The sequence below is a fragment of the Phyllostomus discolor genome, chromosome 13, assembly GCF_004126475.2.
Source record: "Phyllostomus discolor isolate MPI-MPIP mPhyDis1 chromosome 13, mPhyDis1.pri.v3, whole genome shotgun sequence".
Lineage (NCBI taxonomy): Eukaryota > Metazoa > Chordata > Mammalia > Chiroptera > Phyllostomidae > Phyllostomus > Phyllostomus discolor.
Window position 1 is genome coordinate 1,135,901 of NC_040915.2, and position 27,345 is coordinate 1,163,245.

The following is a 27,345-nucleotide window of genomic DNA, read 5'->3' on the forward strand; positions in this document are numbered from 1 at the left end:
TAACCATCCAGGTGCAGACAGTTGAAGATTATTATCCATTTCCCTAATTGTTCTCTTCAACAGAGAAAAGTGGCTAAGATAGCATTAGAAATGTACTGCTGTCCAAAGTAAAAAAAGAAAACAAGAGAAGTTACTTTCATAAGTAAAAAAAGCAGCTACTGTGTTTTCTAAATATTCAGTCTTTGACACTAGTGCATTACTGAAAAAAAAAAGGGATACTTACACATCTTGAAATTCTTCGAGAGTTTTTTGTGGTGTAAACACATTTAACAAACTAATTATCTGAAAAGAAAAAATTAGTTAAACCTCAGAATGTCTGAAGACTCTAAAAGTTAAGTTTAACATATCAAAACTGGAAAAATTACAGCAGGGCTCAGTATTTGTTATTATTGTCATTGTTTTTACCAAAAACATTCTATTACATGGTATTTGAAAAAACTTAGACAATCAGGATTCTTACCTTGGAAATAAGATGTACTTTTAATCAAATCACTTTTGTGTGTCCCTAGTTTATTATTTTATTATTAAGAATTTATTATTAAGAATTGTAACACTTAATGTCTTTCTAACTCTGAACATAAAGTAGAAATTATGGGCAGAAAACACAAAATAAAGCAATATGCTAACTCTGAAAATTTAAATACTATATGCAAATTTCTAAAAAGTTTTGAAATATGAAGGCTAAGCTTGCATCTCTGGTATGAGAAAGATGAAATGCCTCAGAGCATGCCAGAAGCGGCCCCAATGCAGGCTTTGGTGCCGACAGTGCGATGCTGCTTGGGCATCAAATGTGCATCCTCAGTCATTTCAAATGACCGTGGGAGAGAGAAATCATTCAGTACATAGAACTGGGGTGGCTGGCTAACCAAGGAAAAAGTATAACTGGATCTACACTTCAATCTTTCTTTACACCAAGATAAACTTGGAATGGAACAAAGATTTAAGCCTAAATCACAAAAGCATAAAATGTGATTAAACATTTCTGTAATCCTGGTATAGAAAAGCCTTTTGTCAGCATGACAGGAAACCTAAGAGATCTGATTCTATTAACCAACCCAACAAAAATAAAATTGGTAGGGCAAAAGCATCCTAAGTAAGGTCAAATGGGAAAGAAAAAGTGAGGGTCAATGAGTTGACCCACACAAAGATCTATAGTGCCTACGGAAGAGGCCAACAGCCCAAGAGAAAAATGGACGAAGGCCATGGAAAACAAATTCTCAAGAAATGAAAATAAATGGAAAGAAATTTAACCTCACAAATAAAACATGTCTTTGGTCATCTGGCAGACTGTTAAACCGTATGTGGTAACACTCTCAAGGAAAGCACACAGCTGACAGTCTTCCTTGAGGTGAATTTGCCAGCATGGATTGAAGTCAGAAGTGTGCGTACTCTTGGACTCAGCACTCTTGGTCAAGAAATTCAGCGGGATGAGTGTGTAAAGATGCATGTGAGGGGATGCTCACTGCAGCACTGTTTACAACAGGGAAAAACTGGACACGACCTACATCTCCAGTAACAGGTGATTGGTTAAATAAATGATTGTGCATCTGTACCAGGCAGCCATTTGAAAAATGGTTTCTGTCTATGTTCATTAATGTATGTGAGACCCAGTGGCATTCCATGGGGGAAGAGGCAGGATGCACAGTCACGGAGCTGGTCTTGTTCATGTGTGTGGGAGTTCACATGTGCACGAGGATGCTCACCGAAGTGTCAATGACAGGGGTCTGTGCGGGGTGGATGTCAAGGGTTTTGCTTTCTTGTTTACATGGTTTGAACTGTTAAAAAATAATAACCATATTTTTGTAACCTGAAAACAATTTTTTAAAAATAGATAAGTAAAATAAAACATGCTTCAGAGAAATTAAAAACAAACTGAAAGCACCGACTCAAAACAATGAACCTACCTCAGTTTGGTACACCACAAAGACCCAGCATAAATGTCAAAATGTTAAGAGCAATCTCAATCACCCTCCACAATAAAAAGAGGTCACATGGGAGGATCTTCAAGGGCCCTTCCTGGCTTGACATTTCACGACTTTATAACATGATAAGGTTATGAAAGAATGCTCAGAGACCAGAACATAAAGTGTGCTCAAGTACCTCATTTTCTATAGATACTTTTTCTCCTTGAAATGTACGGTGCTGCCCTGGCTGGTGGGGTTCAGTAGACTGTGAACTAAAGGCTCACCAGTTCAATTCCCAGTCAGGGTACATGCCTGGGTTGTGTGCCAGGTCCCCAGTAGGGGGCACTCGAGAGGCAGCCACACACTGACGTTTCTCTTTCTCCCTTCCTCTCTAAAAGTAAATAAATAACCTAAAAAAGACAATAAAGTATTTAAAACAAACAAACAAGCAAACAAACAAATAAAGCATACAGTGCTTTGATTTCTGCAGAGATGCCAAGCACAGCTATCTTGAATATAATGTCATCTAATAACATTTATATAAAACTGAAATATCTGTAGGTAAAAAGCTACTTACAAAATAATGCTTTTCTAAAAAAATATTTAGTTGTTTCTTAGTTTGCTAGGTCAACACTGATGCCATTTAATAGAAACAGAGCCAGAGACAGCCTAGTGGCTACAGGGCTGACTGACATTCCTATCCCTGCTGAGTGACCTAAATTCCTACAGACCATGGTGCCTCTTGCAGACTGCAATTTCCCCATTGGTGAGAAGAATTTTATCAATAAAATATAACCATTTAAATAGTTATTTTTAAAAAGATTTTATTTACTTATTTTCAGAGAGAGGAGAAGGTAGGGAGAGAAACATGATGTGTGAGAAAAACATTAATCTGTTGCCTCCTAGACTTCCCCCACTAGGGACGTGGCCTGAAACCCGGGCATGTGCCCTGACTGGGACTTAAACTGGTGACCTTTTGGTTTGCAGGCCAGTGCTCAATCTGCTAAGCCACACCAGCCAGGGCTAAATTGTTATTTTTATCACTAAGTTACCCTAGGTCTGGACTCAATGTGACCCACAGGATTATCACACCACTAACGACATTCACGGATATTGAAGAAGCACAGATGTAACTCACATTTTTATGATTGACACATTTTAGGAGCACGAGTTCACGATAAGCTCTCTTTGCATGAGTTTGATTTTGAAAAGGCCGGCTTAGCTTCTTGACTGCAACATTTATCCCAAGAACTGTATCAAAAGCAGCACTATAATTAGGAAATATAACAAGCAATCCATTAGAATGATTATGAAAATACAGCAATGCAATATGTACAAAGTATGATCTTTTTTAATGAGTAACAAATAAAGAAAAATCTTTCTGCTTGTTTCCACCCGAGGGACTCCTACTCATGGAGAGCCAGGTAAGCTGGCTCAGGGTGTGGGGCAGACTGGCGCGGGGCGTGGCAGCCACAGTTAGGACAGGGTTCGGCAATCCTGCGCGTGCTGGCTTCTCACTGTATTAGTTGGGATCACTATATTCAGAATCAAGTAATTTAATGCAGAGCATGTAAACAACAATCAAGAAATGAAATCTTCAGTTTAAATCTGCCAGTAAATTGGAACAAAGCTCCAGGTTATCACAGGATAAACTATATTTCAGAATATCACAGTGGAGGGAATGGTTAAGCTCATGGAAGAAAACAATAAATTTAAATTTTGACTGAGTGTGTTTTTCCCAGAAAGAATCTAAAAAGAAAACAGAGGCCAAAAATCTCAGCTCATGGTAAACTCCAAGATACAAAATCCCTAATGTAAGCAATTGCTACATATAAAATTCCACGAGAAACTGCCTCGTACTAGCATAATAAAAATAGAATCTTCTGGAACCTGTGTTTCTACCACCTCTAGTCCCTAGTTGAAACTGGCTCATTTTCCTCCAGAAAGAGGAAAGACAGACAGAAAAAAATGAGTGGACCAACTGCACATTTTGTTCTAAGTTCAAATGAGTTCTAATAGCACCATTCAAGTTACTTTACTATCTTTTGGCTACCCATCAGGGGCTGCAAGCTGCTAAAGACCACCTGAAAACATGAGCAACATTTAAAGTTCTGTTTCTATTTCTTTCTCCTATTCAGTTTACAACATGGCTCACACTTACTCAATTTTTGAATAGTGTGTTTTCCCCAGAATTCCCTAACTTAACTCAACCTGCTTTTAAATTGACGGCTGAAGCATTTGGTTAAGAATGGTTAGAAACTTCATGAACCTGGAATCATTTTTCCTCTAGTTCAGTTCACATTATGTGTACATGTTTACACATATGTAAATTCATATGCCCATATATAAATGCATCATTCACATGAATTATAAAATGTTAAAGAAAAATCTATTTGTGAAACAAATCCTTAATTAATGTACGTGTATACACATCTATTTGTACCTATATTTCTCAGGCTCAGGAATGTGACAAAAGACACATCTTTTTTTTGGTCTCAACAGTTTCTGTCCAAAATAAGCCAAATGGATCAACTCTGAGCAGCTGAGCAGACACATAACTTCCCTACTCCTCGCTTCCACTTCAGCAGCGACTACCATCCTGGTTTTACTTCTTGCAGTCACCTCTAAATTCCAAAGAACACACTTTATCACTATTTCCTCATCTATCAGTTTTAGAAATTGTCTACTCATTCCCCATTATAAAAACAGAGAATTCAGTTACTTACTGGAAACCTCAACTCCTCCCAGTTCTTTGCTGTCATGTCATTTTTAACTCTCCCTCAGTTACCCAGGTAACTTTAAATTACATGCCCAAACTTCTGTCCCATCAGCTTCCAAAGTACCCTCTTGACTCCCCAGTGTGCAAAACGAAACTTCTGTTCCATGTCCGTTTTCCTCCAGCCCCCTACTTCTTTCCTCCAAACTTCTGTCTTCCATGGTCAAGCCTGATAACTCTCTATAATTAAGCCTTTTTGTGTTTCTCACTTAGGACGTGACAATACTAATAAAAAAGTCATTTAAATGAAAATAGGAGTATGAAGAGTTAAGTAAAATTATTGCAAATATTCTGTCAATACATAACTTAAGCTACTACAAGAAAATCACATTATTTTATACATAATATAGCATGAAAATATCATTATATATAATAGTATAGTATTAGGAGTTATATAGCCATTAAAAATGACAAATATCCTTAGTTTAAGGTGTCTTCCAGTTTATTTTATTTTTTTAATAATTTTTATGGAGGTGAGATTCACACAGACATAAAATTAACCATTTTAAATTGAACAATTCAGTGCTGTTTGGTACATTCACAATCTTGTACAATTAATCACCATGTCAATGTGATTCCAAAAAAGTCTCACCACCCCAAATGGAAACCCCAAGCCCAGTAAGCAGCTGCTCCCCAGGACTCCTTCCCTCCTGCCCTCGTGGACTACCGGTCTGTGTCTGTCTCCACAGATTCCCTCCTTTGGATATTTTACACCAATGGACTCAGGCCACTTTCCGTGTCTGGCTCCTTTCACTTGGCAGGTTTTTGAGGACCACCCATGTTGTAGCATGGATCAGGGCTTCATTCCTTCCTGTGACTAATCTTCCATGTATGTATATTACACACTCTGTGTGTCCACTCATCCACTGATGGACACTTGGGCTTTTTTTCACCTTTCGGCTACTGCAAATAAACATCTGTGTAAAAGTCTTTGTTTAAACAATTGTTTTTAATTCTTTTGGATATTTATCTAGGAGTATTTAACAGGCCATATGGTAATTCTATGTTTAACCTGTCAAGGAACCTCAAAATGTTTTCCAAAAGTGGCTGCACCAGTCTACATTCTCACCAGCAATGTACAGGGTTCTAATTTCTTCCCATCTATGTCAACAGTTGTTATTTGGGTTTTGATTGTGGTCATTCTGGTGGGTGTGAAGCCATGTCCCATTGTGGTTTTGATTTGGATCTCCCAAATGACTAACGACTAGACACCTTTTGAGGTGTTTATTGGCTATTAGTGTGTCTTCTTCTCAGGGGAGCAGGGAAAGGCCTATTCAAATCCTTTGCCTTTTTTTTTTTTACTGTGTTTTTCTTTTTGTTGTTGAGTTGTGAAAGTTCTTTATGTATTCTGGATCCTAGACTCTCATGAGACACCCTATCTGTGAACACTCTCCCATGTTGTAGGTAGTTTTCTTGCTCTCCTGACAGTGTCCTTCGGTGCCCAATTTGATGAAGTCCCATGTGTTTCTTTCATTGCTCGTGCTTTTGGTGCCATTCCTAAGGATCCAAAGTCATGGAGTTTCCCCCTTATGTTTTCTTCTAAGAGTTTTAGGGGTTTTGCTCTGTGTTTAGGTGGCGGCCCATTTTGTGTTAACTTTACCCGCGATGTGAGACAGGAGTCCAGCTCCACTCTCTCCCATGTGGGTGTGCAGTTGTCCCGGCACGGTGGCCTGAGGAGACTGTTCTTCTCCCGCTGAATAATCTCAGGACCCTTTTTGAAAATAAAACCCATAGGTGTATGGGTTTATTTCTATACTCCTAGCTTTTAAATTTTTAAATAAATTCCTATCTTCCCATCCTATAATTCTACCACTGCTTTTACCAGAGGAGATACAATTTATAATGGCATATTAGGAACTTTTATGTCTAAATTAGAACTTTGAAATGAGAAATACACATCCATAATGAACACTCATAATTTCATTACTAAACATTCTTTTAAGAAGAAATTGTTTATTTCTTTAAAATGAAATAAAATTTCATTAAACATTCTTTAAAAAATAAAAATTCTTTAAAAAAGAGATGGCGCCTAGAAGTAGCAAATGCAAACTGAAAATCAAAACCAATCTGCAAAACAGCATTTTATAAAGTACCATGTGATTTTATTGTTACTGAAGTCATGCATTATGACCTCATCAATTTTAACTGCCTATCCTTTGTACAGCCTTTTGTTTTACAATTAATTATAAACTTGTAGTCAGCATCTCAGTGTAGGTGTTACATGAAATGTCCTTGATGTCAGTCTTGCAAAATTAGCTGTGTAAAATTACCATGCAATTCCAAATATGAGATGGATTTAAAACTGAAAGGACGTTTTACCATCTAGGACCTTTTATTAACATCAAACTGTCCTAACAGGAGCCACCCACTAACTGTACAACCTCTCAGGGCACACTGGGTTTAACATGCCAGGATGGCGTGTTATCACTCGAAAGTTAAGATCACCCCTATTTTGGACACAGGCTGGGCATTTCTTCCAAACAGCCTTTCTCCTGCATCAGTTTGCCCAGGGAGCTCTGCACTACCATCTCCTCTTGGCTCATAGGCCTCCAGCTGCCTAGGCCAAAGAAAACAGCCCGCTTCCCTGACCACATGTCACTACAATAGAGGCTCTCAGTTCCAACTCAGGTGAATAGTCTCTAAATGCAAGGTCTCTAAGGAAAACAAACCTCTGCTACAATATTCACCGAGTTCTCCTTCACAAGTTCTCTTTCACCTCAAACCCTCTGCTACCAACTGTAAATACTGGGTGTTTAGCTTCATCACAGTTTCTTTTAGCTGCAAAAACAATTTTGTTTTTATTGACCAAAAAAACCAAAAAAACAAAAAACAACAACACGTTTTGCCCAGAAAACTAAGGGAGAAGAAGTTTGGGAAGTGCTGATAATGGTAATCTAGAAAACAGGTGAAGACTTTACCTTTAGCTGGCCGGTGATGTCGCGGCAGCTGACTGTCTTACCATGCAAGAGACTAAGGTTCAGGGTCAGACCAAGGGTTCTGACGTCCTGGAGACACCAAGGAAGAGACGGCCAGCCCAACCCCTCACACAGCATCCCTTCCTGGTTAATCCATGGGTGACAATGACACTGACTGGCCTCATCCTGCCAATGAAGAGCAAGGCCCTGCAGTGACGGCGCCTAGAAATGAATAGGAGTGATTGGGGATAAAAGGGGGAGGGGAGAGGTGGCCAGGATGAAGAAATGAATAAAACTCCAAATTTCTGTTACAACTCACTGTCATACCTAGTGCTCTAATATCATAATGGCAGGGGGAATGGAAAAGAAAAGAAACAAAGAAAAACTGCTACCTATTAAATTTATGCAGCATTCTAAGAATTTGGGTCTGTGCCCTACAATCTGACTACACATAACTAGAGCAAGAGGTTGATTCAATTAGGCTCATAAACCTAGAGAAAAGAAAAGAAGATTTTCATCATCAGCCGTTCTAAATTCTGATGACTTAGTTTTACTTAGTTTTTATTACAAAAACAACTCAATGCACACTATTGAAACAGACAGTACTTACCAAACAATCCCTTGGGCTCCAGAGCCAATGGGTTTCAGCTGCTGGTAACGCTTGAGCACAGTGAAAGTTGAGTCTGCCACTTGCACACTGTAAAACTGACTATCACATTTACTGTCACTCATGATGTAGTGTCATGTGATATTCCAAAGTCTGTACGGTCGTCAGATTCCTTAAAAGAAAAAGAGAATGAATATACATTCTTCCTGAACTTAGACACATAGCTAGCTTAATAGTGTTTCAAATTTATTGGTATATAAAACCATTTGGCTTTATAAACTGAGTTCATAAACTCAGTTGGACCAAGTTCTGAACTTAAGCAACACATGAAAATTTCAAAGAGATTTCCCTAGTACAGGGCCATTATGAAAATTTGAGGCCCTTAATGACCACATTTCATGGAACTGGATTAGAAAATAACCCCCTTTGGAGAAAAGAAATTGCTCTTTAAAAAAAAGGTTTTATTTATTTATTTTTAGAGAGCAGGGAAAGGGGAGGAGAGAAACATCAATGTGTGGTCACCTCTTGTGTGCCCCCTACTGGGGGCCTGGCATGAAACCCAGGCATGTGCCCTGACTGAGAATTGAACTGGCAACCCTTTGGTTCACAGGCCCACACTCAATCCACTGAGCTACACTAGCCAGGGTGAAAATGCACATTTTTTCTAGTTACGAAGACTATGAGGTCTGTCTGGAAAAAGTCCAACCATTGTTAGTATACTTAGCACAACATCAATGTAACCTGGCAGCCAAGGAGAGTAGACCAAATGTGGGATGTGTGAACAATGACAACTTCACTGTACTAGTCTGTGGGGGTGGTGGACACCACTAAGTGAGCATGTCTGTGAGACTGTCATATTCAAAATGACTGAGCAAGTAGAGCGACAAATCTGCATTAAATTTTGCATTAAACTTGAACATCCCTCTACAGAAACTATTGGGATGAGAGTTTCAGAAGGCCGCAGCTAAGGGCAACTGGTGATTGGCAGCTTTATCACAACAATATGCCTGCTCATGCATTGTGTCTTGAGCAGAGTGTTTTGGCGAAATGTCAAATCACCCAGGTGACTTAACTCACCTATGGCCCAGACTTGGCACCCTGAGACTCCTGGCTTTTCCCCAAACTAAAATCACCTTTTAAAGGGAAGAGATTTCAGACCATCGGTGAGGTTCAGGAAAATACATTGGGGCAGCTGATGGCGATTGGAGAACTGTGTGAGGTCCCAAGGTGCCTGCTCTGAAGGGGACAGAGGCATCATTGTCCAATCTACAGTGTTTCTTGTTTCTTGTATCTTCTTCAGTGAATGTCTCTATTTTTCATACTATATGGATGGACACTTCCTGGACAGGCCTCGCATGTCACTATGTGATTCTCATCAGCTGGCTTCCTATGGGACCAGCTTACAAGAAGCTGTCTCAGCCAGAGAGGAGGCGCTGTTTCAAATAAACATGTCTACAATTCCTGCAGAAAAACAAATGGACCAGTCTTCTTTGAAGTCCACAAATGCAGGTTAAAGTGATGAACCAGAAAGCAAGTCCTACATCAGTGTGATGGAAAGGGGGAAGCTGGAGAAGAGCAGGCCGTCAGAGGCCTGGGGACGAGGGTATGTCTGGCCTGCTCACGGGAGTGCTCCTGTCTGGTAAGAGTGGTCAGGAGATTCCCATGTCCCTGCACCCACATCACTAGAGGGAGACCAGTAATATGGATGCCATGATATTCACTCATGCAGCCTGAGTATAACCTGGCAGCCTGGGAGCAGCCTTCCCAGACTTTGGGCAGAGGCTGAGAGGCTGAGATGCCCAGTCTGCAGGAGCCCACATGATTTTACATAGAAATCGTCAGGTCACTGCTCTTATTTTCACGGTTCCCTGGCTCTTGTTTGGTAATGTTTACTAAAATGTCAGGATGCTATTTAAGTTTATCCTTTTTTTAAAAAAAGGTCAAGAATTAAATCATATAGTTGAACATTCTATACTGTTTAAAATTATAGAATTTAAATTTTATTCTATTCCACCAGGAAATTCCTGCCTGTTTGCTGTAGGATCTAATATTTAATGTCTACCTACTGAGTAATTTAGAGTGATGTCTAGGATTTCCATTAAACATGAAAGTAAGCTGACTGATGACAAGTCTAAACAAGGAATTTGAATCAAGTGAACAGTCTCTCCAACTGACCACTGGTTCATGTTCTTACTGTCCTCAAGCAGCAGCTCAGACATAGCTGTCAGCACCACCAGCCTCTGCAAGTGAGAGCCTTGCACCCCGCCAGGTGCACCTTGGGGAGGCCAACCCTGCACACAATGCGATGAGCCACCACACCTCTCATGACACTGCAGTGGACCAAGTCGAGCTGCTATGGGGAGGGTCCCCGAGCTCCAGGAGGGCGGGGGCAGGCCTGTCTTGCTCACCCAGGCTTCCCACACTCACAGGACACTCAACAGACCTTTGTTGATCTAACCCCTAACATAGTACCTGATGGCTTCCTCATAATGTTGCTCCATTTTACTGGCATCTTGAAAGAATATCCTCTTCTAAAGATTCATTTATTCATATACAATCCCACTCAACATTTATGGGGTGCCTTTCACAACAAGGCATGTAGGAGATAGGCATACACGGTAGCAGATAGGAACCAGTCTTGAAGCAGCATGGAGCTCACAACGGGGAGGGAAGTGTGAGGAGTGCATCTGTTACCCATATTGTAATAAAAGCTACAATGAGGTGAGGCGAGGCCATCAGCAAAACGTAACCAAGTGAAGAGGCTCTACCCGCAGGTGGGAGTGTAGAAGACAAGGAAAGCTTCCCTGAGGAGGTGGCATCTGACCTGGACTGTCTCCCCAGAGGCAGACAGTGGAGGCACAGGGCTTGAGCTGACTGCTCAGACATGGTGAACTGCTCAGCTGAGCTAGTCGGGTACAAATACAAAGGTTCAGAGACAGACTTGGCAAAAAGGCGGGCAGCCACTTCAACCTGCTATTTCTCTGCCACACTGTAAGACATCAGTAACGCTGGTCATTCACGAAGCATGTCCTCTGTGGGCAAGGTCCCGTGCCAGAGCAGCTGGTGTGGCTACCCTCAGCGAGCTCACGGAGAGTGCACACTGTGGGCATGCTCAGAAAGAGACACGGGGCCAGAAAAGCCCTAAACCCAGGAGCGTGGAGCAGGAGTTTGGGGTACAGGAAGAAAAATAGCGTGTGCAGAGAGCTGGAGATGATGCCTCTGAGCATGACAAGTCATTTGAGATTTACTTTTGCTGGGTAGTGGGGGAAAGAAGCTGGAGAGAGAAAATGAGGCCTGGTCGCTAGGGGCCCAGCCGCTGCTGGGAGCTGCCTGGGCCTCGGCCTGGGCCTGAGGGCTGAGGGCTGAGGACTGAGGGCTGTGAAGCCTCCAAAGCACATGAGGCTCGTGATCTGACCTGCTCTTCAGGGAGCTCCTTTGGGAAGCTGAGCAAGGGGTGGATTTGAGTGGGCAGGACAGAAGACGAAGAGACCTGGCAAAAGTGACTGGGTCTTGGCAGGTGGCGGAAAACAGATGCATGGTCTGGAAGAAGAGTGTACACAGCTCACTGCCCTCAGAGGAGACCGGAGAAATGAGGAGATGCCTCTGGAGGTAGGCAGGAGACCCAGCAGAGCCTGCGAGTTCAGTCTTGGGGCCTGAAGCACCTGCGGAACAAGCAGCATGAGAGGCACGGGCTCCTAAGGCACTCCAGGACCCCTCCTCCTTTCTGTGCTTCACTGACAGAAGCTTTCCTGTCCCAGCTGTATAAATGGCTGCCTAGCGAGAGACAGCATCTGGCTGCTTTCCTGGTAGCCAGGTGTGGCCAGTCACTGACTTTTAGCCAATGAGATACAAGCAGAAGCAAAGTGTGCCACCTCCAGGCCCTTTTCTAGCAGATAGCTGTGTGCAGACCAGTCTGCCTCTCCCCCCTGCTGATGGCTGGGGGATGAGCGGTCACAGACTGGGAGGCAGAAGTCACAAGCTAGCGCCCCCACCAGCCAGTGTTCCACATGATCTGGTGGCATAGAGACATCCCCACTTCTGGTCTACCTGCCCACGCTGAGACTGGCACAAATAGATCCCAACCTTGTTGAGCAAGTGGGGGACTCTCTCTGCTATGGCTGTTGGAACAATATTAAGTTAGCTTTCATGAGTTGTGGAAATACATTACATCATTAGGTTCAAGAATTATTAAAATAATTTCATCTCAAGATTTAAAATAATTTTAAAATTAAAGTAAGTTGTCCTTCTTAGTCAGGAAGAAAAGCGCCTAAGAGAAAACCCATCAGAGCTACCTTCTCTGTCAAACTCCGGCCTCGTGAGCACAAGGGTAAGAACCTCCAGATGACCCAAGAAAATGTGTAATTTAGTTATTAATGAAATCAACTCTGCTGCGATTATATTTCAGCAAAATGGATATCAACAGGGTTTTAGAAAGCAGTTTACAAACTGCAAAGTGTAAGAATTCCTTATGCGACCTTGTTGAAACACACTGAAGCTACACTCGCTGCCTCCATGTCCCTCCCTGGGTGCTGGTTCTTTACCTCACTCCCAGCAGTGGGCCCTAAGGCCCACCAGGCCAGAAGCACCTCAAGAGCAGGGAGACCCTGTCTTCCCTTTCCTACAGCATCGCTTGATACACTTAAGGAAATGTCCAAGGCCCACAGATGATCCACTGACAAAGGCTTGGGGACATGCCCTGCTCCTGGGTCTCTCCAGACCTGAGTGCTGTAAGCGGATGCCCAGAGGGAAGGAGTTAGCATGGCCTTTGCTGAAGGCTCTGGCCCCTGCCTATGGCCCTCCCACTTTCCATGCTGCTTCCTAAATGCTTATTGAATGACCTGCTCTCATCTAAAATCTCTATTTCTCTAAGACTGGGGACTCTTGTAGAATCCCCTCCAACTAGAGGAGTAAACTCTACCCAGTCTATAAATACATACTGGTGGGGAGAGACATTCCTACCTGCTTAGAACCTAGAGTAAGAAATGCTATTAAAAAAAAACCAACAACTCTCCAGCTCTAATATTCTTCTGAGTATAAGCACTTTAGATACTAAAGTGATTCAACATAATATTGAATCTCTGGCTACTTTTTACAAATTAAAAAAATTGCTCTAACTATAGCTTGCAGAACATACAGTCCCAGTCTCATGGGAACATCGGCTCTACTCACTGAGTTCTCCCAATGCACATTTCCCAAGGGCCTCTTGGGTGCCAAGCAAGAGATGGGGGCTGTTGAGAGTGAGCACCAACCAGAAAGTCCCTTCCCTCATGTAGCTATCATACCACATCTAAAGTGCCCTCGGGTCCTGACAGGCTCATGGCAGGAGCCCAGCAGAGTAGTGTGAACAAGTGGATGGAGGTGTGAGTGAGAGGTGGATGTACAGGAAGGCCTCCTGGAGGAGGCAAGATCTGAAAGCAAGTTTGTTCACAGTGTCAACCCAGGCATGAAGATTCTGATACTTTTATAAATGCCAGTGAGAAGTATAAGTTGGTAAAAGATTTTTTTGGAAGGAAAATAGGTAGTATCTAATGAAAATTTCAAATGCATATGACTTTTAACCTGGCAACTACAATTCTGCACAGGTATTCAACAAATATGTATACAAATATTCAAAGATGTTTGTGCAAGGATGTTTGCAGCACTTCTTGTGACAAAATATCAGAAATAACCTAATATGTACACTTGGAAAGACTAAACAAATTATGGCATAAAAGTAAAATAAAGCCATTAAAAACAATGGAGGAAATTCAGGTACAGATAAGAAACGATGTCTAAAACACGTAAAAGAAATAAGGTAAGTTAAAGAAGAGCACACAAAGTATCGGTCTGTGGAGAAATACATGTGTGCACACACACACGACATGCCAGCAAGTACACAGACACAGTGGGAACGAGACTTTCACTCTTCCCATTATAACTTCCTGTTTGTTTGTTTTTTTTGGTAGCCATGCACATACTTCACATAAAAGAAAAAAATAATTAAACAAACACTTACAAATGAAAAGCTGCAGAGTGGCCACTCTGACCTCCACAGGGAGGATGGGCTGGCGCAGGGAGGATGGGCTGGTCAGCTCCTGGCCAGCAGTTGAAATGCTCCCTGCACGGCGGCGTGGGAGGTGTGCAGCACCACCCCACTCTGCAGGTGAGGGCACGGCCTGAGAGCTGGAGGGTGGTGGGGCCTCTGCTGCAACACTCACTCGTGCTCTTTCCAGCACACTGCTCTCATATTTCCAACTGTGGTTAGAAAGTAGAGCGATGTGCCCAAGGACCTGTCTGAACCAGGCTGAGGGACACAGGCTGTCACCTTTCATCCTGTTGGCTTCGCTACACTTCTGCTGCTGAAGATGACTCAGTCACTCAAAGGCTCGGTTAAACCTTTGATGGCACTAAGCCTTCAGAACACCCAGGACACACAATATTTAAATTAGCTGTTGTGATTGAAGGCAAATTTCCTCAATAACCCTGTTTCAATAATTGCTAACATTTTAATCAAATTATTCCTTTTTCCTACTTTAATTCTTCTTTAAAATTTTTATTTATTTTTTAGAGAAGGGAAGGGAGGGAGAGAAACATCAATGTGTGGTTGCCTCACACTGCCCCTCGCAACTGGGGACCTGGCACGCAACCCAGGCATGTGCCCCGACTGGGAATCGAACCAGCGACCCTTTGCTTCACAGGCCGGCATTCAATCCACTGAGCCACACCAGCTAGGGCCCTATTTTTATTCTTAGTAAAAATATAACAGTGCCCAAACCACTACATACACCATTTAGATAGACAAATCTGTCCATACAAAAACCTGTGCACAAATGCTCACAGCAGCTGCATTTGCAATTGCTCAGACTGGACATCATCCAGATGTCTGTCTGTGTGTGGGTGAATGAATGGTGGAGCGTCATTGCAAACTTCTGAAGGACGCAACAACTTGGGTGGATCTTAAGGGCTATCCATACTTAGTGAAAAAATCCAATCACAAAAGATCCATACTATATGATTCCATTTATACAACATTCTTGAAATGACAAAAGTAGAGCCGTAGAATAGATTAGCAGTTGCCAGGGGTGAGGGGTGGGGGAGGCAGGGAAGAGGGCAGTGTGGTTGCAAAGGGGCAGCACAAGGGGAACCTTTGGGTGATGAAATTGCTCTGTGTGTTGACTGTGGTGTGGTTATACAAATCTCCACGTGGGATGCAGGGATGGGACTGTAAGCGCTCACTGTGCCAATGCCACTTTCCTGGCTTTGGTGTTCATCTTGTGTAAATATACAACCATGGGGGAAACTGGGTGAAGGGACCTCTCTGCACTATTATTATTATTTTTTTTTTTTTTGCAATTTCTGGTGACTCTACATTTCAAGACAAGGAATAAAAAAAGAAAAAAATAGGTTTGTTAAAAATATGCAGTGATCACAGTGCTCTTCATGTAAGTTCCCTCAATACTGACCTTAAAAACAAAATTCTAATCCTTAGCACAGCAGAGGAATCCACAGGCCCTCTGGCCCTCTCTCACCCAGTATCAAACTATGTGGACCAGCAGACTCGCTGCCTTTTGTGCACCTTCGGGCCCCTGCCTGAGCTGTTCCATCAGCCTGAAATGACTCCCCACCACTTTGTTTTGGCCAATCTTCATCCTCCTTCACAATCTTGTGCAAGTACCTCCTTCTCCTACAAGTTTTCCCCTCCAGCCTTCCCTTCGGACTGTGCCCAGCACCACCAATGTGAATCTGACACTGCATTGCAAGTCTACTTCTACTCTGTGAGCTCCTTGAGGGGAGAAAATGTGTCTGATTCATTTTTCAGTCCCCTACTGACTATGCAATGGGTACCCAGTGAGCATTTATTAAAAGCAAAACAGTGAATAAATGGGTAAGGCAGCATGACACAGTGCTTCAGATCAGGATTCTGAAGTCAGAGGTGGATTCCTCCAAAAAAACTGTTATAACTAAAAAACAAATTTAGCACCACTGGAGGGTACAAAATCGATACATAAAAATCTGTTGTTTTCATATACAGTAATAATGAACTACCAGAAAGAGAAATTAACAAAACAATCCCATTTACAACCACATCAAAAAGAATAAAATACCTAGGAATAAATTTAACCAAAAAGGTTAAATAGCTATAGTATGTATTACATTAATGAAAGAAATGAAAGATGACACACAAAAATAAAAAGATATTCCATATTCATGAATTGGAAGAATCACTATTGTTAAGTAATATCCATACTACCCAAAGCAATCTACAGATTCAATGCAATTCCTATAAAAATTCCAATGGCATTTTTCATGGACATATAACAAATAATCCTAAAATTTGTATGGAACCACCAAAGGCCCTGAATAGCCAAAGCAGTCATGAGGAAGAACAAAGCTGGAGGTATCACGCTCCGATTTTAAAATACATTGCAAAGCTATAGTATTTAAAACAGTATGGTGTCCTGGCCAGTGTGGCTCAGCTGCCTGTAGCGTTGTCCCATAAACTAAAGGTTGCTGGTTTGATCCTGGGTCAGGGCACATAAGTGGCTCGCAGGCTCAGTCTCCAGGAGGGGCAACTAATCAATGTTTCTCTGTCACATTGATGTTCCTCCCCTACTCCAACCTTCTCTCTCAATGAGCAGTGAAAAAATGTCCTCAGGTGAGGAAAATCAATAAATCAACCAATAAAAACAGTATGGCATTGGCATAAAAAGACATATAAATCAATGGAACAGAATAGAGAGCCCAGAAATAAATCCACATACATATGGTCAATTAATTTACAACAAAGGAGCCAGGAACACACAATGGGAAAAGGACAGTTTCTTCAACAAATGGTGCTGAGAAAACTGGGCAGCCCCATGCAAAAAAATGAAAACCAATCATTATCTTATACCACACGCAAAAAGTAACTCAAAGTAGATAGAAGACTTGAATGTAAGACCTGAAACCATAAAAATGTTGTAAAAAAACATAGGCAGTAAGCTCCCTGACATAGGTCTTGGAAATAATTTTTGAACCTGACACCAAAACCAAAAAGGAACAAGTGACACTACATCAAATTGAAAAGCTTCTACACAGTAAAGCCATCAACAAATGGAAAAGGCAACCTACTGAATGGGAGGAAATATTTGCAAGTCATGTGTTTGACAAGTGGCTAATATCCTAAATATATAAAGAACTCATAAAATGCAACAGAAAAAACCAACACTCAGATTAAAAATGGGCAGAAGATCTGAACAGACATTTTTCCAGATGTAAAGATGACCAACGGGTATGTGAAATGATACTCAACATCATCAATTATCAAAAACTACAAATCAAAACCACCATGGGACATCAGATCACACCTGTCAGAGTCGCAAATATCAGAAAGACAAGAAATAACCAATGTTGGCAAGGATGTGGAGAAAAGGGAACCCTTCTGCATTGCCAGTGGAAATGCAAACTGGTCCAGCCACTAAGGAAAAGAATATGGAGGTTCCTCAAAAAAAAAATAGAACTACCCTATGATCAAGTAATTCCACTTCTGGGTATCTATCTAAATAAAATGAAACACTAATTTAAAGATATATGTACCCCATATTCACTGGAGCATTATTTACAATAGCCAAGACATGGAAACAACCAAAGTACACATCAGTGGATGAATGGATAAAGAAACAGTGGTATATTTACACAATGGAATACTATTCAGACATAAAAAAGAAGGAAGTCTTGCCATTTGTGACAACATGGACAGACCTCAAAGACATTGTGCTAAGTGAAATAAGTCAGACACAGAAAGACAAATACCATGTAATCTTATATGCATAATATGGAAACAAAAGAAATTAGCAAATAAAAAATCCAAGCTTACAGATACAGAGAACATTGGTACACACCAGAGATGAGGGCTAAGAGGTAGAAGAAACAGGTGGGACATCCGATCAAGACTGAGGCACAGGGAAACACGCTCGCGTCCTTGCACAACTGCATCAAAATTAAACTAACTATAGACCAACCATCACTTGAAACTGTCAGAAATCAAGTTGAATGGAAGTCCGACAACTACAGAATTAAAAAAATAACATCCATCCAGACTGGTAGGAGGGGCACAGATGTAAAATGCGCTGGTCCCACATCCACGTGTGATGGACAAAAATTCAAGAGGGATATCTTGTGAGCGAGGAGTCCTGGCCCCCAGCCCAGAGTTCCAGTGCCAGGGAGATAAGTCCCATGACTTCTGGCTGTAAAAATCAGCAGGGATTAGGCTGGTGGAAGAAACTTTTAGAGTCCCAAGTTATTCCCCTTAAAGAGCCCACACATGGACTTACTCAGACTCACTCCCTCTGAGCTCCAGCACCAGGGAAGCAGCTTGAAAGGCACCAGTGGCATATGGGGAGGAACTAAAGCATCTGGCATCCAGGTGAGAGCTGAGGGACAGACAGAAAGGTAGGCAGAGGCCACTGTCCCTTTTCTGAACCCTCCCCAAGCAGAGCCACAGAGCTGGCAGGCAGGTGCCATACCTGAGATACCATCAATCTGGCTAACTGTTCACCCCTCCCCAATATCCCCTAAGGCTCCATCTCACCCAATTTATGGTTCACCCAAGCTATTAACAGTGGCTTTTCTATGTGAATAGCTGGTCCTGGCTCATGCTTCACAATTCCCTAAATCCTCTCAAACAAGAACAGCAGGCCTCAGTGAGACCCCAGGCCTAGCACTAGCAGCAGCCAGCTGAGAGTCACAGCTTGGCTTTGCCTGGGAATCTCCAAGTCCAGCTCAAGTAGCAGCTATCTGCAAATTGCTTTATAGCCCATGCAGGGTGGCCTTGGGCAGAACACAGGTGGGGGCTGACCTTGGCCTACACCACCCAGGAAACCCCAGAGCCTGTGCACCAGTGAATGGCTACACACCATATCAAAGCACCACCACCTGCCCCTGCACAGCTGATCCTCCACAGAGGACAGAGGTTGGTGGTCAGTGGTCACTGCCAGTCCTTGCAGCTGACTGGTTTGGGTAAATCCCTCCCATTGTCCTGCCAGTAGCAATCAAGGCTCAACTACAAGAGGAGGGTGTACTCAGTCCACATGAAGTGTGCACCTAGAGAAAAAACAATGAAAGAAAACTTCCCTAATCTGGTGAAGGAAATAGCTGTGTAAGCCCAGGAAGCATAGAGAGTCCCAAACAAGACGGATGCAAAGAGGCCCACTCCAAGACACACCATAACTAAAATGCCAAAGGTTAAAGACAAGAAGAATAGAGATAGAATCCTGGATACAAAGAGCATTTTGATGGTTGCCAGATGGGAGAGGGGTGTGGGAGAATGGGTGAAGAGGTGAAGGGATTAAGAAGCACAAATAGGTAGTCACAGAATAGCTATGGGGATGTCAAGTACAGTGTAGGAAATGAAGTAGCCAAAGAACTTACTCGCATGACCCATGGACATGAACAGTAGTGGGGGGATTGCCTGAGGAAATGGGGGGTACTGAGTGGAGGGGGGAAGGGGAAAAACTGGGATAACTCTAATAGCATAATCAATAAAATATAATTAAAATTTTAAAAATTTAAAACAAATTTTAAAAATGAAACAGGTAAAGGGGTCAAAGGTAAAAAGACAAAAATGTACTACTCTCTTCTAAACTATAGTACACAGATGTAACATTTAGAGTGTACATTTCCTACAATAATTATCAAAACAGCTATCTAGATCAGAGTTTATATGTTCTGTAAAAAATTTTAATTGTAGTACATAATACAATAAAAGATATCTACATTAAAAAAAGATTAGTACTCCAGAGCTGGAGGGCAGTGGGTCTGCCACTTACCTGGGTGACCTTGAGCAAGTGGTTACACTCGTCTGTGAAACGGGGACACCTGCAGAATCAGCCTCGAAGGACAGCTGGCACGGGGCCTGGCACGGGCCACTGTCCCAGTGTCAGCTGACATTAGCACAGACATTACTACACCCATTACTGCTCCCCAGACACATGTTTGGGTTCTGAAAATGTGAACTAAAATCTGGGAGGTACAAAAGCTGGGGATGTGAATAATACTTGGTCAACACCGCAGAGAAAGACACAACAGATGAGCGGCCATGCACAGAATTCACTTTTCATTCCAGGGTATAGCAGGCGGATGATGCTTCAGGAGCATTTCTGAAGACATATGCTTCACAACATGTAATAGTGGGCATGTTTCTGACAGTATAGTTACAAGTTAGTGAAACAGATTTCGATTCCAGAATCAGGGCTGGTGGATTTGTTGCTGGGCTGCACTCTCTTGCCTAGATTCAAAAATCAAACTAGTAGCTTCAGTTGAGACACACAATATTTAAATAGCCTAACAAACTAAGTCACTTACAGTTCTGTAGAAATATATACAGGGTCTGGCACAAATAATGCCCCCTTTTTATTACAAAATCTTTTATTACAAAATCATAAGCATGCAATTCTGCAACATAACAACATCATACTCAAGCACACCATATGACATTTTAGGTGAAATGTTCAAATTTAAACTACAAATTATTACACCCGTATTATTACCCTACCGACCACACTCAAGTAAGTCTTAGTTCTGCTGGAATACACACACACACTTTTTTAGAAAAATAAGTTATTTTAAAAGCAATTTCAGAACCTATTTAACACATAAGAGTCAATATTAATGCCTCATTTTCAAGAAGAAATAATAACTATCTCATTTGTGATCCATTTATCCTTAGAATCTATTTTTACCTATGTTGAAACATTTTAGAGTATGTAGTCTTTGCTTAAGAAAGCTACTAAGGTAAAATTAGCTGGGGTGGTAGTTGGTGGTGGTGGAATATTTTACAGGATCAAAAAACAACAAACAAAAAAGCAAATTAAATAACATCAAATTTGTTGAATTTCACCTTCAAACATTTAGTAAACTTCCTTAGCTGTATGTAATTCTTATGTTAACATGGTGACTAACCTGTCTCAATATTTTTGTATCTACTACTAATTTATACCCAAACATTTTCTAAAGAGGATTGGAGGCATCAGTTAAAAGTATTTGAAGTGTCACTTCAAAGGCCAACATAAAACCAGAGACCCTTAGTTCTTCTTGTAAAAAATGAGTCCTTGATGAGCAAAAGGTATACGAACTCGCCTCCCAAATAATTCACCCTCCAGGGACCCACTGGGTCTAGGACTGAGTGTCGTCACCTGACAACACCCCAGGGAGCCCAGCAGGAGAGCGCACCCACCTAGGAAGGCACCCTGCATCTGGCCAGGCCTCCTCCAGATCCAACTATGAACTTTTGGGAGATACAGAGAAACACATCAAATTACATTGCAGAGACGCAATCAATAAAACCCAACTATGGAAATGCTACAGAATAACCAAATCACTTTACAAACATACTACAAGCAAAACAAACAAAAGAAACAGAGGGGGAATCTACAGGTTAAAAGACACGAAAAGACCTATTAACCAATCATAATGTATGGACCTTATCTGGACCCTGATTCCAAAAAACAAATATCAAAGAAACTAAAATGCATGGGACAATGGGAAATTTGAATTGACTGGTCATTTGGTTATATTAAGAAATTATTGTTTTTCCAAGCTTAAAATGACCTATTTAGAATTTGCTTGAAAATAATATGATGGGGTGAGGGAGGGTGTAAGTAGCTGAGGTTAGGGATGACACAAGATTGACTAGGAGTTGATAATTGTTGAAGGTGGATACTACTATGTTTTGTGTGTGTGTGTTTGAAAGTCCTCATAATAAACTGTTGAAATAAAGACTGATATTGAAATTAGTTCACACAATCATAAAAGGCCCAGTACAAATTTAATTACTCTCAAAATAAAAAGTAAAAATGTCATCTTCTTAACCAGGAATAAAGTATCACTACATATTTAGAACAAAAATAGCTGCCCTGCTGCGGAAACAATAGTGTTGAGAAAAAAACATTCTGCCTTAAGCATCATGAAAATAACTGCTTTACTCACTATGACTTGCTGCACCTGGTACTTTTCTTTATCTAGAAAATTAAGTTTATCTTAAATATACAAATTGAAGTGTGCCCTCTAACATTATTTCAGGGGAGGCAAATAAACACATTTTAATCTGCCAACAAGTTATTATTTAAAGTCCTAGCATCCTGAAAATTAAATCCTTAAAAAAAAAAGTCAAAGCTCTCCAGAGAATACTATGCCAAAATTTTTAACCCTGAAGGAAACAAACATGAAAACAAAAAAGGTTAAATGAAGGAAAACATTATGTAGATCAGATATTATTCTTTCAGAACAAATGAAAAGCCCAAAGAATACTCGGAGCTGAGGGACCCATGGAGGCTTGCCAATCTAGGGGAGACCTGGACTCAAATTCCACCTCCTAGTTGCTTGCTATGAAGCAGACTTCTGAGACCCTGGGAGCCCTCACTTCCTGTTCTGTAGAAATGGGTTTCATAGCTGCCACTCACAATGATAATGAAATGAGAGTACCTGGACAAACTTGCTCCCCTGGCCCCAGGCTACCTTTCCAGCTCACTGCACCTCTTCCCTCCTGGGTTGCCTGCCCTGGAGATCCACAATCCTGCAACCAAGCTGAATCAGGTCTGTATTTTGCTTGGCTCACAGTATTAAAAAAATGTTTTTAATTAGCTGCTGCCAACATTTAAACATCCAGAGTGGAGTTAACAAATTTAGAATTCAGACTTTTTTATAATTTTAAAAATTTACTTTCTTATGTATTAATTTTAGAGAGAAAGGGAGAAAGAAACCTTAATATGTTGTTCTACTTATTGACGCATCACAGGTATCTTCCTGTATGTGTCCTGACCAGGGATCAAATCCTTAACCTCGACGTATTGGGATGACACTCTGACCAGCTGAGCTACCCAGCCAGAACCAGAATTCTTCTTAAGAATTGCTGGGTGAGGTCTGGTTCTGCAGGGTTCCCACCCCCATCTCTCTTACCACCTGGTCCTGCAGGTTGACTCCCCAGCCCACATTGGCTAAGGTCTCGCCTTCACCCTGCCCTTTCCCACTCCTGTGCCTCTCCCATCCTGGCAAATTTCTCATGGCCCTTCGAGGTCCAACGCCGGCACCCAGTCCTCTTCTGCGAGTCTCCAGGGCACAGCCCCTCCCCTGAAGCGGGCATCACACTGCCCTGGCACTGTGTGTGTGCACGTCTGCCTTCAAGGCTGGATTCTCAGGCTCTCTGGAGGAAGGGGCCCTGTTGCTATTGTATTTCTGTCCCCAAGGTGGAGCAGAAAGCCTGACCTAAATAATGCACAATTCAGTAAATGTCTCCTGAATGTGTGAAAGGAAATTAGAGCTAAAACATTATACAAATGCAAGGTTTTTTTTATATCACAGCTTGTTCTGAATGTTACCAAATAAAGGGGTCAAGGACATTAAAATGTTTCACAAAATGAGAACAAGCATCCATCTGCTTCCATGTTTCACAAGTTAGTCAGGAGCTACTAAATGAGCAGATAAAGCAAAGACAAGAGGCAGGCAAGCTCATTCATTCATCCTCTAAACTGAAGTCCTGAGCACTTACTGTGTGCTTCTAGGCACCTCGAGGGGGGCAGGCAGAGCATTTTGGACAAACCAGACAACTACCTGCTACATCCTAGTATGGGAGACAATATAAATAGGCAAATAAAGAGTATCAGAGTGAATGCTGGGGGAAAAAATGAAACAAAATAACGATCGAACGACTAAGGGATGAAAGAGGGTGGTCGAGGAAGGCCTTGTGTTAAATGAGACACGTGACCAGAGGAAGAGACAGAAGCAGACAGCTGCGCAAGGAACCCGGAGGCAACTCCGAGCCCCGCAGACCGCAAGTGAGAAGGTCGGAAGGTAAACAAACGGGGGCTGCGTATTCCAGGCAGGTGAGAGGACGCAGGGCACACGGGAGCGGGGCTCCGGGCAAGGGAGCGGAGGGGAGGTGGGCAGGGCCGCTCTGGGCACTGGGTGAGCAATGCCGAGGTGCAGAAAGAGCGCGAAGGCCGGGGACCCTGGGCGGGTGCGCGCGGGGGCTTCCGCCACACTCAAGCCAGGTGGAGGCCGTCTCCCGCCCAGTTCTCCTCATGCGGGCACCAGCTCGCGCCCAGGCGCTTTCCCACACCTTCGTACAGCCCGACAACAGCCATATCCAAAAGGGCAGGCATTTCCCCGCTTTCCCGAGGGGGAAACCGAAGAACAGCGAGGGTCAGTGCCACGGCCAAGGTCGCGGGAACCCGACCCCCCAGTCGTGAGCATCCCAGCGTGGGGTGCCTCTGCGTGCCCACAATCCCGAGAGGTGGCGCCCACAGAACCCTGCAGGTCCGCGCGGCCAAGCCAGGCCAGGGAGCGGGCCCGCGGCCCCGGACTGCTGCCCGCCGGCGGGCGGGGGCGCCTGCGGCAGCCCTGAAGGCAGGGGCGTCGGCCCGGCCTCCCGCGCCCCCGGAGCCCGCTACCCCCAGAGCCCAGTCCCCAGGCGCGACACCCTCGGCACCCCGGCCGCGCGGCCCTCCCACCGCCCCTCCCCGGTGGGGCGGGGCGCTGCCCGAGCAGCCCCCGCCGGGCCTAGTTCGCCGCCGGGCTCACCTCGCCTCCAGCCGCTGCACCAGAGGAAAGGGAGGGAGGGCGGACTGGCGGCGCTGGCGGCTCCTGCCAGGAGCTCGGCCGGCCGCCCCGCCCGCTCCACCCCGCTGCCGCCGCAGCTCCCGCCGCCGCAGTGGGTGTGAGGGGCGCCGGGGCGCTTCGACCCTTCCGGTCCGGCTCCCTTCGCCGCCGCCGCCGCCGCGGTTCCCAGCCTGAGCGATCTGAATGCCGACCAATCAGCGCGCAGGAATCCGGCCTGGCGCGGCCAATAGCACCTGGGGGCGGGCCGCGACGGGGCAGTGGGCGGAGCCGTGGACTCGGTGCGGGTTGGGAGGCCGCGGGCACGGCTTGGAACTCCCGCTGAATTAGCGGTGCCCCACGGGTCCCGCGGCGCGGCTGCCCGATGTGGAGCTGGAGGAGGGGCGGACCGATGGGATGGACAGCGGGACCTCGAGGCTGCAGGTGCAAACTGGCAGCGGCGAGGCGGCCTGGACGGGGGCGGAGCCGGCCCGTTATAGGGGAGAGCCGGGAGTCTCGCAGCCCGGGACCCGGGCTAGCGCTGGTCCCCGGGAGGCGGAGGCTGGGCGGCGAGGGAGTGGGGAAGCAGAGGTGGGGCCCGGGACTCCGCTGCTCGCCCAGAATGGGCGTGTAGGAGTGCTGCCAGAAGTCGGGGAAGGGGAAGGGTTGCCAAGGAAATGGTCCTGTGCAGACGAATGTCCCCTGTCGGCCGGTGGCAGAGGGGAGGAGATGACAAGCTGGTGTGCTGCGACAAAGTCAAACCAGTCCCAGACAAGGACGGGGTCGTAACTGGGGGGAAGGGAGTGCAATACCGAGGGCCCCCTAGGATCTGGGGTCGGTTGACATTGACCTTTTGAGGCACCTCCCGCAGCCCTCCGGCCCCTCGGTCAGGTTCCAGCAGGCCTAGGGTCGTCTGAAATTGGGGAGAAGCCAGGGTGGTAGGTGTTGCCTGATCGTTTGGATAAGCACCGAAGGAAGAGAGGCTAGGAGGCTGGACACATAGCGGGGGGGGGGGGGGGGGGGGGGCAGGGAGCGGAGAGGTCCTTGAATGGGGAAGAGGGATGTGGGGCAGGAGCAGCTGTCACAGGGAGCCTGGGCCTGCAGGCTGGCCAGGGTGGCAGCCAAATGGGGGAAAGGGGCAGGACCCTGCTTACGGGGAGGTCAGAGGGCAAGAGAGTATGGAAGGTAGCGGCAAAATTTGGGGAGGGCGGCAAACCAGTGACCCAGAGCCAGGCTGTGAGGTTCCAGAGCTTCAGCTGAGGGGTGGGGCGGAGGAAGGGTTCCAGCGTGATGTTCCTCTTAGACTACCGGCCACCGGGCCACCGTGGCCACCAGAGGGAGTTTCCTGAAATTGAGTGTGGCCTCCTTCCTGCTTGAAATTGTAGCTCCTGAGTGTGGCCACCTGGTGGCCTCCTGCCCATACCAGTCCTCCCCTCAGTTTCATCTGCCACCTGCTCCAGGTACACAACAGAAAACAAGGAAGCAAAATTTCACCATCAAGGCTTATGAGTAACTCATGAAGTCTGGCTGTCAGGGGTGTGGTTTTACCAGGGAGCACACCCATTCCCAGATGTACTCCAGCCCTGAGCTTACAGCACTCACCCCATGCAGAGTGAGCACCAAAAATCATTTCACCCACACCCACACACACACCCACCCTGTACCTGTCTCATGTTGAGTTTTCTGAAAGGATTCCATTTTTTTTGTTTGACTTATGAAATGCAGTGAACAGAACTGAGGTGAAAAGATGGATCCTGGTCCGTGGTTGGAAGAGTGCACACAATTCTGTGTGAGTCTGACAAGTGAGTGGATCCTGTTGCAACTGTGATGTGAATTCGAGTAGGACACATGAGCACTACTGACAGCCAAGCTTGCCTGTTAGGTGAGGAGAAGCTGCTGAGGTGGCCTCAGGCAGGAGGAAGCCCCAGCTGAAGCTGGAAAGCTGACAGGAGAATGCTGGGCCAGTAGTTTAGGTGGGGAGGGCACTCAGACTCAAAGGTTCATAAGTGAGGACCTGCATGCTGTGTTTGGGGACCACGCATCATCTGGTCTTGCTGGAGATGGGAGAGTTACGAGGACCTGGAGTGGGGTGGATGGCACTGAGCTGGCTTTAGCTCCCTGATAGGCCTTGTTTAGCCCAGATAGTTTTTTACTTGCCAACTCTTAAAAATTGGGGGCTGTCACCTGAAAAGTCTCAATTTTTTTTTTCACTTGCATAGTTAGAATGGAACATGGGGCCTACGTCCCCAGAGGGCAGTAGTCAGCTGGAACTCAGTGGCTGCTGCCCTTGAGAAGCTCCCAGCTCACCACAGTCCCCATCACTCCTTATTACCTACCCCTAGCTGCAACTTGACTCATCACCTACCTGCTGGCCCTTGGGGCCCCTGGCTGTGGAGGTAAAGGACAGCTGTTGAGCAGTGTTAAGAAAGGAAGTGAGTGATGTGGGTTATTTTGGAAAGATTACTATGACACATGAAGTTACGGGTATAAGGAGCACACAACACCAGTTAGGGAGCTATTGCAACGGCACTTGTCAGACAAGGTGAGGCCGTGACAGCAGGTGTCAAGAGGAAGGAACTGATTTTAAAATGATTT

General features: G+C 44.3%; 1 protein-coding gene across 4 annotated transcripts in view; it reads right to left on the bottom strand.

Moving 5' to 3' along the window:
- The window catches only part of MAPK9 (mitogen-activated protein kinase 9), a 43,984-nt gene extending 19,096 nt beyond the window's left edge, over positions 1–24,888 (bottom strand). For 2 of the 4 annotated variants that reach the window (XM_036014696.1, XM_036014697.1), the window contains exons 1-4: positions 24,736–24,884; positions 8,206–8,374; positions 3,043–3,172; positions 224–282 (exon numbers count right to left, since the gene is read on the bottom strand). In XM_036014696.1, coding sequence (XP_035870589.1) covers positions 224–282; positions 3,043–3,172; positions 8,206–8,327 — 311 coding nt within the window. In that variant the 5' untranslated portion in view covers positions 8,328–8,374; positions 24,736–24,884. Of the gene's footprint in view, positions 1–223; positions 283–3,042; positions 3,173–7,598; positions 7,818–8,205; positions 8,375–24,735 lie in introns of those variants that run through there. The other 2 variants (XM_028528057.2, XM_036014698.1) reach the window with 2 other exon arrangements.
- Between the last annotated feature and the right edge of the window lie 2,457 nt (positions 24,889–27,345).